The sequence below is a fragment of the Sciurus carolinensis genome, chromosome 16 (genome assembly GCF_902686445.1).
Source record: "Sciurus carolinensis chromosome 16, mSciCar1.2, whole genome shotgun sequence".
Taxonomy (NCBI): Eukaryota; Metazoa; Chordata; class Mammalia; order Rodentia; family Sciuridae; genus Sciurus; species Sciurus carolinensis.
In genome coordinates, this window is record NC_062228.1 from 399,867 (window position 1) to 411,117 (window position 11,251).

An 11,251-nucleotide genomic window follows, 5' to 3' on the forward strand; every position below is an offset into this window, starting at 1 on the left:
CTGTACAGAAACTTGTACACAAATGTTCATAGCAGCACTTCCTGTTGTTGCCCCCGGCGGGAACAGACTGGGGCATAGCCCTGGCTTCTGGCACCCAGCATCTCAAAACGAGAGAGGGAAGCAGCACCCTGGGTGTGTGGCGGCTGGATTGTGAGGGAAAGGCGCCCCCACGGACGCTGTCCCCTCTCACCCACCACATCCCCACTGCTCCCGGGGGAGAAGGCTCCCGCCTGCACTTCTGCTGGGGGCCTGAGGGGCAGTCACCTCTCACAGCAGGCCAGCGCAGCCCCTGCCCGCCCCAGACACCGCTCCTGAGCAAGGGCAGATGCTCAGATGCCCCCCAGCGGAGAGCCCAGGACGCAGGGCAGCCTGGCTGGGGCGCGAGCTAGGGAATTCCTCTGGAGCCGCTAAAGCCACAGGCTCCCTCCAACTCCCCCTTTCCCAGGCCCCCACAGGCCCCCCGGAGGCAGGGGCCCCCCACCACTGCGTCTCACTACCCCCCGCGGGCCCCTCCCGGAGGCCCTGCTCCTCCCAGCCCTTCCTCTGGGAGGGGCGGGCCTGGCCCCTCGGGCTCACAGTGCTTGCCTGGCCACCGGACTCAGGAGGTTCCTCGGAGGGCAGCATCCCTCCCAGGGGCCTTGCTGCCACTCAACTCTGGGCCGCTGGGACTGGCCGGAGTGGTCCAGAGAAGCCGCTGTGACTGCTGTGCCTCGCTGGGCAGCGGCGTCAGGAGGGCCCCCCAGCAGGGCTCCGCAGACCTGCAAAGGCAGGGCCACCCTGGGCAGACCCTAAACTGAGGGGCTGCCTCCTTCCCACATCCCCAGTCTCTGTCCCCTCCCAGCTTATGGGGCCAGGGAGGAAAAGATGCTGGTCTACTCTCCATCCCCTCGGCCCTGGGCCACAGGAGGAAGGGGCTCCTCAGCGCTCACGTAGAAGGTCACTCAAGCAGCACGGGGTGGGGGCGCAGCCCAGAGCTGGCCCTGGGCCCACGACTCGTCCGGCAAGCGTAGGCACCTCAGCACCTGCCTGTGTGGCCTCACCTCCCGAGGCCGCGCAGCCGGGGTCCTCGCTGCTCAGGGGGCCTGCACGGGCCCTGCAGAGCTGTGGTGACCCGCAGGGGTCCTCTCCACCACTGGAAATGGCCTCAGTGCTCAGAACCTAATCAGATTCTACATGAAAATAAATAAGTAGAGACAATGTGTCCACCTACAACAAAAATTAAATTCTTTTTCTATTTTTGTTTTCTGTAGTTATAGGTGGACACACTCCTTTATTTTACTTGTTCATTTTTATGTAGTGCTGAGGATCAAAGTCAGTGCCTCACACGTGGCGAGGCAAATGCTCCCCCACGGAGCTACAGCCCCCGCCCTACTTTAAGTTTCTGTTCTTCTAGAAAAACTCCCGGTACCGGAACTTCTGTCTTCCGTACTGTGAGTTGCTGTGATAGAGCACCGTGGACAGGCGTCTTTCCACAGTTGGAGAGCTGGAGATGAAGCTGTGGTTCTGGTGAGGGGCTACTTCCTGGTCCACAGGTGGCCACATTCTGGTTGTACCCCCACAGGGTGGACAGTGAGCTCTTGGGTCTCTTCTTAAGAGAACACTAATCCCATTCACGGGCTCCACCCTTGTGACCTCCAGATGCCATTGTGAGGGGGATTAGGATTTCCACACCTGAGTTCCAGGAAGGACACAGACAATCAGTCCACAAAAGATGGCATTGAGCTACATCTCAGCAAAGCCATCACAACAGCAGGGACACCTAACGTCGCTCAGGCTCAGGACAACAAGTGGAGGGTGTGAAACAAGGAAAGGCCGTGGCCTTTGGCATGGGGTGGTGCCTCAGAACTCTACTGGGCAGCCAGGACAGAGTGGACTGCGGCCACTGGGCTCACTGTGCTGGGGAGCACCCAGGGCCCCGGGTCGGGAGGCTGGCACACGTGTCTAGGGAAGAGAGACGGCAGCATGAGGTCCACAGGGCCAGGAGCATGAAGAGGCCAAATGTGCTCCACGAGTCCATCTACCACGCAGTGACCAATTGACACCAGAGTCAACCAGGACCTTCCAAGAGCAACACTTTACCTTCAGGGTTGAGGCAACGGGCTGAGGGGAAACCCAAAACTAGAGCCATCTTACAGCAGCCAAGAAAGAACTGGAAGCAAGGGGTGAGGAATACGAGGAAGAGGAGAGGCTCAGAGAGGCGTTTCCTCACCCTGTGCAACAGGTGTCCTTGGTAGAGGAAAGGTCGCTCCACAGGTGTCGAAAGTTCAACCCCTGTAACAATGCCAGGGGTCCTTGCTTCAGGTACTGTCACAACCCAAGTGTCCCTGGTTGAGACACTCTCACTCCACAGGTGTCCTTGGTTGAGAGACTCTAACTACCAGGTGTCCTTGGTTGAGACACTCTCATTCCCAGGTGTCCTTGGTTGAGACACTCTCACTCCCAGGTGTCCTTGGTTGAGACACTCTCACTCCCAGGTGTCCTTGGTTGAGACACTCTCACTCCCCAGGTGTCCTTGGTTGAGACCCTCTCACACCCAGGTGTCCTTGGTTGAGACCCTCTCACACCCAGGTGTCCTTGGTTGTGACAATCTCACTCCCAGGTGTCCTTGGTTGAGACACTCTCACTCCCAGGTGTCCTTGGTTGAGACACTCTCACTCCCAGTGTCCTTGGTTGAGAACACTCTCAACCCCAGGTGTCCTTGGTTGAGACACTCTCACTCCCAGGTGTCCTTGGTTGAGACCCTCTCACTCCCCAGGTGTCCTTGGTTGAGACCCCTCACTCCCAGGTGTCCTGGTTGAGACACTCTCACTCCCAGGTGTCCTTGGTTAGACCTCTCACCCGCAGGTGTCCTTGGTTGAGACCCTCTCACTCCCAGGTTCCTTGGTTGAGACCCTCTCACTCCCAGGTGTCCTTGTTGAGACACTCTCACCACCCAGGTGTCCTTGGTTGAGACACTCTCACTCCCAGGTGTCCTTGGTTTGAGACACTCTCACTCCAGGTGTCCTCTGGTTGAGACCCTCTCACTACCCAGGTGTCCTTGGTTGAGACACTCTCACTCTCAGGTGTGCCTTGGATGAGATCTGCTCCACATCCCCGGTGTCCTTGATTGAGGACATTTGCTCACTCCCAGGTGTCCTGGTTGAGACACTCTCACTCCCAGGTGTCCCTGGTTGAGACACTCTCACTCCCCAGGTGTCCTTGGTTGAGACACTCTCACTCACAGGTGTCCTTGGTTGAGACACTCTCACTCCCCAGGTGTCCTTGGTTGAGAACCTCTCACACCCAGCTGTCCTTGGTTGAGACCCTCTCACTCCCCAGGTGTCCTTGGTTGAGACCCTCTCACTCACAGGTGTCCTTGGTTGAGACCCTCTCACTCACAAGTGTCCTTGGTTGAGACACTCTCACTCCCAAGGTGTCCTTGGTTGAGACCCTCTCACACCCAGGTGTCCTTGGTTGAGACACTCTCACTCCCAGGTGTCCTTGTTTGAGACACTCTCACTCCCCAGGTGTCCTTGGTTGAGACCCTCTCACACCCAGGTGTCCCTGGTTGAGACACTCTGACACCCAGGTGTCCTTGGTTGAGACACTCTCACTCCCCAGGTGTCCTTGGTTGAGACACTCTCACTCCCAGGTGTCCTTGGTTGACACACTCTCACACCCAGGTGTCCTTGGTTGAGACACTCTCACTCCCCAGGTGTCCTTGGTTGAGACACTCTCACTCCCAGGTGTCCTTGGTTGAGACACTCTCACTACCCAGGTGTCCTTGGTTGAGACACTCTCCTCCCAGGTGTCCTTGGTTGAGACACTCTCACTCCCCAGGTGTCCTTGGTTGAGACACTCTCACACCCAGGTGTCCTTGGTTGAGACACTCTCACTCCCAGGTGTCCTTGGTTGAGACACTCTAACTCCCCAGGTGTCCTTGGTTGAGACCCTCTCACACCCAGGTGTCCCTTGGTTGAGACACTCTCACTACACAGGTGTCCTTGGTAGAGACACTCTCACTCCCAGGTGTCCTTGGTTGGAACACTCTCACATCCCCAGGTGTCCTTGGTTGACACACTCTCACACCCAGGTGTCCTTGTTGAGAACACTCTCACTCCCAGGTGTCCTTGTTTAGAGACACTCTCACTCCCCAGGTGTCCTTGTTGAAGACACTCTCACTCCCAGGTGTCCTTGGTTGAGACCCTCTCACACCCAGGTGTCCTTGGATGAGACACTCTCACTCACAGGTGTCCTTGGTTGAGACACTCTCACTCCCCAGGTGTCCTTGGTTGACACACTCTCACACCCAGGTGTACATGTTTAAGACACTCTCACTCCCCAGGTGTCCCTGGTTGAGACACTCTCACTCCCAGGTGTCCTTGGTTGACACACTCTCACACCCAGGTGTACATGTTTAAGACACTCTCACTCCCCAGGTGTCCCTGGTTGAGACACTCTCACTCCCAGGTGTCCTTGGTTGAGACCCTCTCACACCCAGGTGTACTTGGTTGAGACACTCGCACTCCCCAGGTGTCCTTGGTTGAGACACTCTCACTCACAGGTGTCCTTGGTTGAGACACTCTCACTCCCAGGTGTCCTTGGTTGAGACACTCTCACTCACAGGTGTCCTTGGTTGAGACACTCTCACTCCCCAGGTGTCCTTGGTTGAGACCCTCTCACACCCAGGTGTCCTTGGTTGAGACCCTCTCACTCTCAGGTGTCCTTGGTTGAGATATTGTCACTCCAAGGTGTCCCTGATTGAGACATTGTCACTCCCAGATGTCCCTGGTTGAGACATTCTCACTCCCAGGTGTCCTTGGTTGAGACACTCTCACTTCCCAGGTGTCCTTGGTTCAGACACTCTCACTCCCAGGTGTCCTTGGTTGAGACACTCTCACACCCGGTGTACTTGGTTGTGACACTCTGACTCCCCAGGTGTTCCTTGTTGAGACACCCTCACTCCGCAGGTGTCCTTGGTTGAGACACTCTCACACCCAGGTGTCCTTGGTTGAGACACTCTCACTCCCAGGTGTCCTTGGTTGAGACACTCTCACTCACAGGTGTCCTTGGTTGAGACACTCTCACTCACAGGTGTCCTTGGTTGAGACACTCTCACTCCCCAGGTGTCCTTGGTTGAGACCCTCTCACACCCAGGTGTCCTTGGTTGAGACACTCTCACTCACAGGTGTCCTTGGTAGAGACACTCTCACTCCCAGGTGTCCTTGGTTGAGACACTCTCACTCCCCAGGTGTCCTTGGTTGAGACCCTCTCACACCCATGTGTCCTTGGTTGACACACTCTCACACCCAGGTGTACATGTTTAAGACACTCTCACTCCCCAGGTGTCCCTGGTTGAGACACTCTCACTCCCAGGTGTCCTTGGTTGAGACTCTCTCACACCCAGGTGTCCTTGGATGAGACACTCTCACTCACAGGTGTCCTTGGTTGAGACATTGTCACTCCCAGGTGTCCCTGGAGAGACACTCTCACTCCCAGGTGTCCTTGGTTGAGACACTCTCACTCCCAGGTGTCCTTGGTTGACACACTCTAACTCCCCAGATATCCTTGGTTGAGACACTCTCACTCCCCAGGTGTCCTTGGTTGAGACCCTCTCACACCCAGGTGTCCTTGGTTGAGACCCTCTCACTCCCCAGGTGTCCTTGGTTGAGACACTCTAACTCCCCAGGTGTCCTTGGTTGAGACACTCTCACTCCCCAGGTGTCCTTGGTTGAGACCCTCTCACACCCAGGTGTCCTTGGTTGAGACACTCTCACTCACAGGTGTCCTTGGTTGAGACACTCTCACTCCCCAGGTGTCCTTGGTTGAGACCGTCACACACCCATGTGTCCTTGGTTGAGACACTCTCACTCCCAGGTGTCCTTGGTTGACACACTATCACACCCAGGTGTACATGTTTAAGACACTCTCACTCCCCAGGTGTCCCTGGTTGAGACACTCTCACTCCCCAGGTGTCCTTGGTTGAGATACTCTCACTCCCACGGGTCCTTGTTTGAGATACTCTCACACCCAGATGTCCTTGTTTGAGAAACTCTTACTCCCCAGGTGTCCTTGGTTGAGACACTCTCACTCCCACGTGTCCTGCTTGAGACACACTCACACCCAGGTGTCCTTGGTTGAGACACTCTCACTCTCAGGTGTCCCTGGTTGAGACATTCTCACTCCCAGGTGTCCTGGTTAAGACACTCTCACCCGCAGGTGTCCTTGGCTGAGACACTATCACACCCAGGTGTCCTTGGTTGAGACACTCTCACTCCCCAGGTGACCTTGGTTGAGACACTATCACACCCCAGGTGTCCTTGGTTGAGACACTCTCACACCCAGGTGTCCATGTTTGAGACACTCTCACTCCTCAGGTGTCCCTGGTTGAGACCTCTCACTCCCCAGGTGTCCTTGGTTGAGACACTCTCACTCTCAGGTGTCCTTGGTTGAGATATTGTCACTCCAAGGTGTCCCTGATTGAGACATTGTCACTCCCAGATGTCCCTGGTTGAGACATTCTCACTCCCAGGTGTCCTTGGTTGAGACACTCTCACTTCCCAGGTGTCCCTGGTTCAGACACTCTCACTCCCAGGTGTCCTTGGTTGAGACACTCTCACACCCGGTGTACTTGGTTGTGACACTCTGACTCCCCAGGTGTTCCTTGTTGAGACACCCTCACTCCGCAGGTGTCCTTGGTTGAGACACTCTCACACCCAGGTGTCCTTGGTTGAGACACTCTCACTCCCAGGTGTCCTTGGTTGAGACACTCTCACTCACAGGTGTCCTTGGTTGAGACACTCTCACTCCCCAGGTGTCCTTGGTTGAGACACTCTCACACCCGGGTGTACATGTTTAAGACACTCTCACTCCCCAGGTGTCCCTGGTTGAGACACTCTCACTCCCAGGTGTCCTTGGTTGACACACTCTCACACCTAGGTGTACATGTTTAAGACACTCTCACTCCCCAGGTGTCCCTGGTTGAGACACTCTCACTCCCCAGGTGTCCTTGGTTGAGACCCTCTCACACCCAGGTGTCCCTGGTTGAGACACTCTCACACCAAGGTGTCCTTGGTTGAGACACTCTCACTCCCCAGGTGTCCTTGGTTGAGACACTCTCACTCCCAGGTGTCCTTGGTTGACACACTCTCACACCCAGGTGTCCTTGGTTGAGACACTCTCACTCCCAGGTGTCCTTGTTTGGACACTCTCACTCCCCAGGTGTCCTTGGTTGAGACACTCTCACTCCCCAGGTGTCCTTGGTTGAGACACTCTCACTCCCCAGGTGTCCTTGGTTGAGACCCTCTCACACCCAGGTGTCCTTGGTTGACACACTCTCACACCCAGGCGTACATGTTTAAGACACTCTCACTCCCCAGGTGTCCCTGGTTGAGACACTCTCACTCCCAGGTGTCCTTGGTTGAGACTCTCTCACACCCAGGTGTCCTTGGATGAGACACTCTCACTCACAGGTGTCCTTGGTTGAGACACTCTCACTCCCCAGGTGTCCTTGGTTGACACACTCTCACACCCAGGTGTACATGTTTAAGACACTCTCACTCCCCAGGTGTCCCTGGTTGAGACACTCTCACTCCCAGGTGTCCTTGGTTGACACACTCTCACACCCAGGTGTACATGTTTAAGACACTCTCACTCCCCAGGTGTCCCTGGTTGAGACACTCTCACTCCCAGGTGTCCTTGGTTGACACACTCTCACACACAGGTGTACATGTTTAAGACACTCTCACTCCCCAGGTGTCCCTGGTTGAGACACTCTCACTCCCAGGTGTCCTTGGTTGAGACCCTCTCACACCCAGGTGTCCTTGGTTGAGACACTCTCACTCACAGGTGTCCTTGGTTGAGACACTCTCTTCCCCAGGTGTCCTTGGTTGACACACTCTCACACCCAGGTGTACATGTTTAAGACACTCTCACTCCCCAGGTGTCCCTGGTTGAGACACTCTCACTCCCAGGTGTCCTTGGTTGACACACTCTCACACCCAGGTGTACATATTTTAGACACTCTCACTCCCAAGGTGTCCCTGGTTGAGACACTCTCACTCCCAGGTGTCCTTGGTTGAGACCCTCTCACACCCAGGTGTACTTGGTTGAGACACTCGCACTCCCAGGTGTCCTTGGTTGAGACACTCTCACTCACAGGTGTCCTTGGTTGAGACACTCTCACTCCCAGGTGTCCTTGGTTGAGACACTCTCACTGACAGGTGTCCTTGGTTGAGACACTCTCACTCCCCAGGTGTCCTTGGTTGAGACCCTCTCACACCCAGGTGTCCTTGGTTGAGACCCTCTCACTCTCAGGTGTCCTTGGTTGAGATATTGTCACTCCAAGGTGTCCCTGATTGAGACATTGTCACTCCCAGATGTCCCTGGTTGAGACATTCTCACTCCCAGGTGTCCTTGGTTGAGACACTCTCACTTCCCAGGTGTCCTTGGTTCAGACACTCTCACTCCCAGGTGTCCTTGGTTGAGACACTCTCACACCCGGTGTACTTGGTTGTGACACTCTGACTCCCCAGGTGTTCCTTGTTGAGACACCCTCACTCCGCAGGTGTCCTTGGTTGAGACACTCTCACACCCAGGTGTCCTTGGTTGAGACACTCTCACTCCCAGGTGTCCTTGGTTGAGACACTCTCACTCACAGGTGTCCTTGGTTGAGACACTCTCACTCACAGGTGTCCTTGGTTGAGACACTCTCACTCCCAGGTGTCCTTGGTTGAGACACTCTCACTCACAGGTGTCCTTGGTTGAGACACTCTCACTCACAGGTGTCCTTGGTTGAGACACTCTCACTCCCCAGGTGTCCTTGGTTGAGACCCTCTCACACCCAGGTGTCCTTGGTTGAGACACTCTCACTCACAGGTGTCCTTGGTAGAGACACTCTCACTCACAGGTGTCCTTGGTTGAGACACTCTCACTCCCCAGGTGTCCTTGGTTGAGACCCTCTCACACCCATGTGTCCTTGGTTGACACACTCTCACACCCAGGTGTACATGTTTAAGACACTCTCACTCCCCAGGTGTCCCTGGTTGAGACACTCTCACTCCCAGGTGTCCTTGGTTGAGACTCTCTCACACCCAGGTGTCCTTGGATGAGACACTCTCACTCACAGGTGTCCTTGGTTGAGACACTCTCACTCCCCAGGTGTCCTTGGTTGACACACTCTCACACCCAGGTGTACATGTTTAAGACACTCTCACTCCCCAGGTGTCCCTGGTTGAGACACTCTCACTCCCAGGTGTCCTTGGTTGAGACACTCTCACTCCGCAGGTGTCCTTGGTTGAGACACTCTCACTCACAGGTGTCCTTGGTTGAGACATTGTCACTCCCAGGTGTCCCTGGAGAGACACTCTCACTCCCAGGTGTCCTTGGTTGAGACACTCTCACTCCCAGGTGTCCTTGGTTGACACACTCTAACTCCCCAGATATCCTTGGTTGAGACACTCTCACTCCCCAGGTGTCCTTGGTTGAGACCCTCTCACACCCAGGTGTCCTTGGTTGAGACCCTCTCACTCCCCAGGTGTCCTTGGTTGAGACACTCTAACTCCCCAGGTGTCCTTGGTTGAGACACTCTCACTCCCCAGGTGTCCTTGGTTGAGACCCTCTCACACCCAGGTGTCCTTGGTTGAGACACTCTCACTCACAGGTGTCCTTGGTTGAGACACTCTCACTCCCCAGGTGTCCTTGGTTGAGACCGTCACACACCCATGTGTCCTTGGTTGAGACACTCTCACTCCCAGGTGTCCTTGGTTGAGACACTCTCAACCCCAAGTGTCCTTGGTTGAGACACTCTCACTCCCAGGTGTACTTGGTTGAGACACACTCACTCCCCAGGTGTCCTTGGTTGAGACACTCTCACTCCCAGGTGTCCTTGGTTGACACACTATCACACCCAGGTGTACATGTTTAAGACACTCTCACTCCCCAGGTGTCCCTGGTTGAGACACTCTCACTCCCCAGGTGTCCTTGGTTGAGATACTCTCACTCCCACGGGTCCTTGTTTGAGATACTCTCACACCCAGATGTCCTTGTTTGAGAAACTCTTAATCCCCAGGTGTCCTTGGTTGAGACACTCTCACTCCCACGTGTCCTGCTTGAGACACACTCACACCCAGGTGTCCTTGGTTGAGACACTCTCACTCTCAGGTGTCCCTGGTTGAGACATTCTCACTCCCAGGTGTCCTGGTTAAGACACTCTCACCCGCAGGTGTCCTTGGCTGAGACACTATCACACCCAGGTGTCCTTGGTTGAGACACTCTCACTCCCCAGGTGACCTTGGTTGAGACACTATCACACCCCAGGTGTCCTTGGTTGAGACACTCTCACACCCAGGTGTCCATGTTTGAGACACTCTCACTCCTCAGGTGTCCCTGGTTGAGACCTCTCACTCCCCAGGTGTCCTTGGTTGAGACACTCTCACTCTCAGGTGTCCTTGGTTGAGATATTGTCACTCCAAGGTGTCCCTGATTGAGACATTGTCACTCCCAGATGTCCCTGGTTGAGACATTCTCACTCCCAGGTGTCCTTGGTTGAGACACTCTCACTTCCCAGGTGTCCCTGGTTCAGACACTCTCACTCCCAGGTGTCCTTGGTTGAGACACTCTCACACCCGGTGTACTTGGTTGTGACACTCTGACTCCCCAGGTGTTCCTTGTTGAGACACCCTCACTCCGCAGGTGTCCTTGGTTGAGACACTCTCACACCCAGGTGTCCTTGGTTGAGACACTCTCACTCCCAGGTGTCCCTGGTTGAGACACTCTCACTCACAGGTGTCCTTGGTTGAGACACTCTCACTCCCCAGGTGTCCTTGGTTGAGACACTCTCACACCCAGGTGTACATGTTTAAGACACTCTCACTCCCCAGGTGTCCCTGGTTGAGACACTCTCACTCCCAGGTGTCCTTGGTTGACACACTCTCACACCTAGGTGTACATGTTTAAGACACTCTCACTCCCCAGGTGTCCCTGGTTGAGACACTCTCACTCCCAGGTGTCCTTGGTTGAGACCCTCTCACACCCAGGTGTCCCTGGTTGAGACACTCTCACACCAAGGTGTCCTTGGTTGAGACACTCTCACTCCCCAGGTGTCCTTGGTTGAGACACTCTCACTCCCAGGTGTCCTTGGTTGACACACTCTCACACCCAGGTGTCCTTGGTTGAGACACTCTCACTCCCAGGTGTCCTTGTTTGGGACACTCTCACTCCCCAGGTGTCCTTGGTTGAGACACTCTCACTCCCCAGGTGTCCTTGGTTGAGA

At 55.4% G+C, this 11,251-nt stretch overlaps 1 protein-coding gene across 1 annotated transcript in view; it reads right to left on the reverse strand.

The window, feature by feature from the left end:
- Positions 1-1,389: 1,389 nt before the first annotated feature.
- Cpne7 (copine 7) overlaps positions 1,390-11,251 on the reverse strand; it is a 15,909-nt gene continuing 6,047 nt past the window's right edge. The window contains exon 6 of the mRNA XM_047528904.1: positions 1,390-1,521. Within this exon, the coding sequence (XP_047384860.1) occupies positions 1,390-1,521 (132 nt within the window). The remainder of the gene's footprint in view (positions 1,522-11,251) is intronic.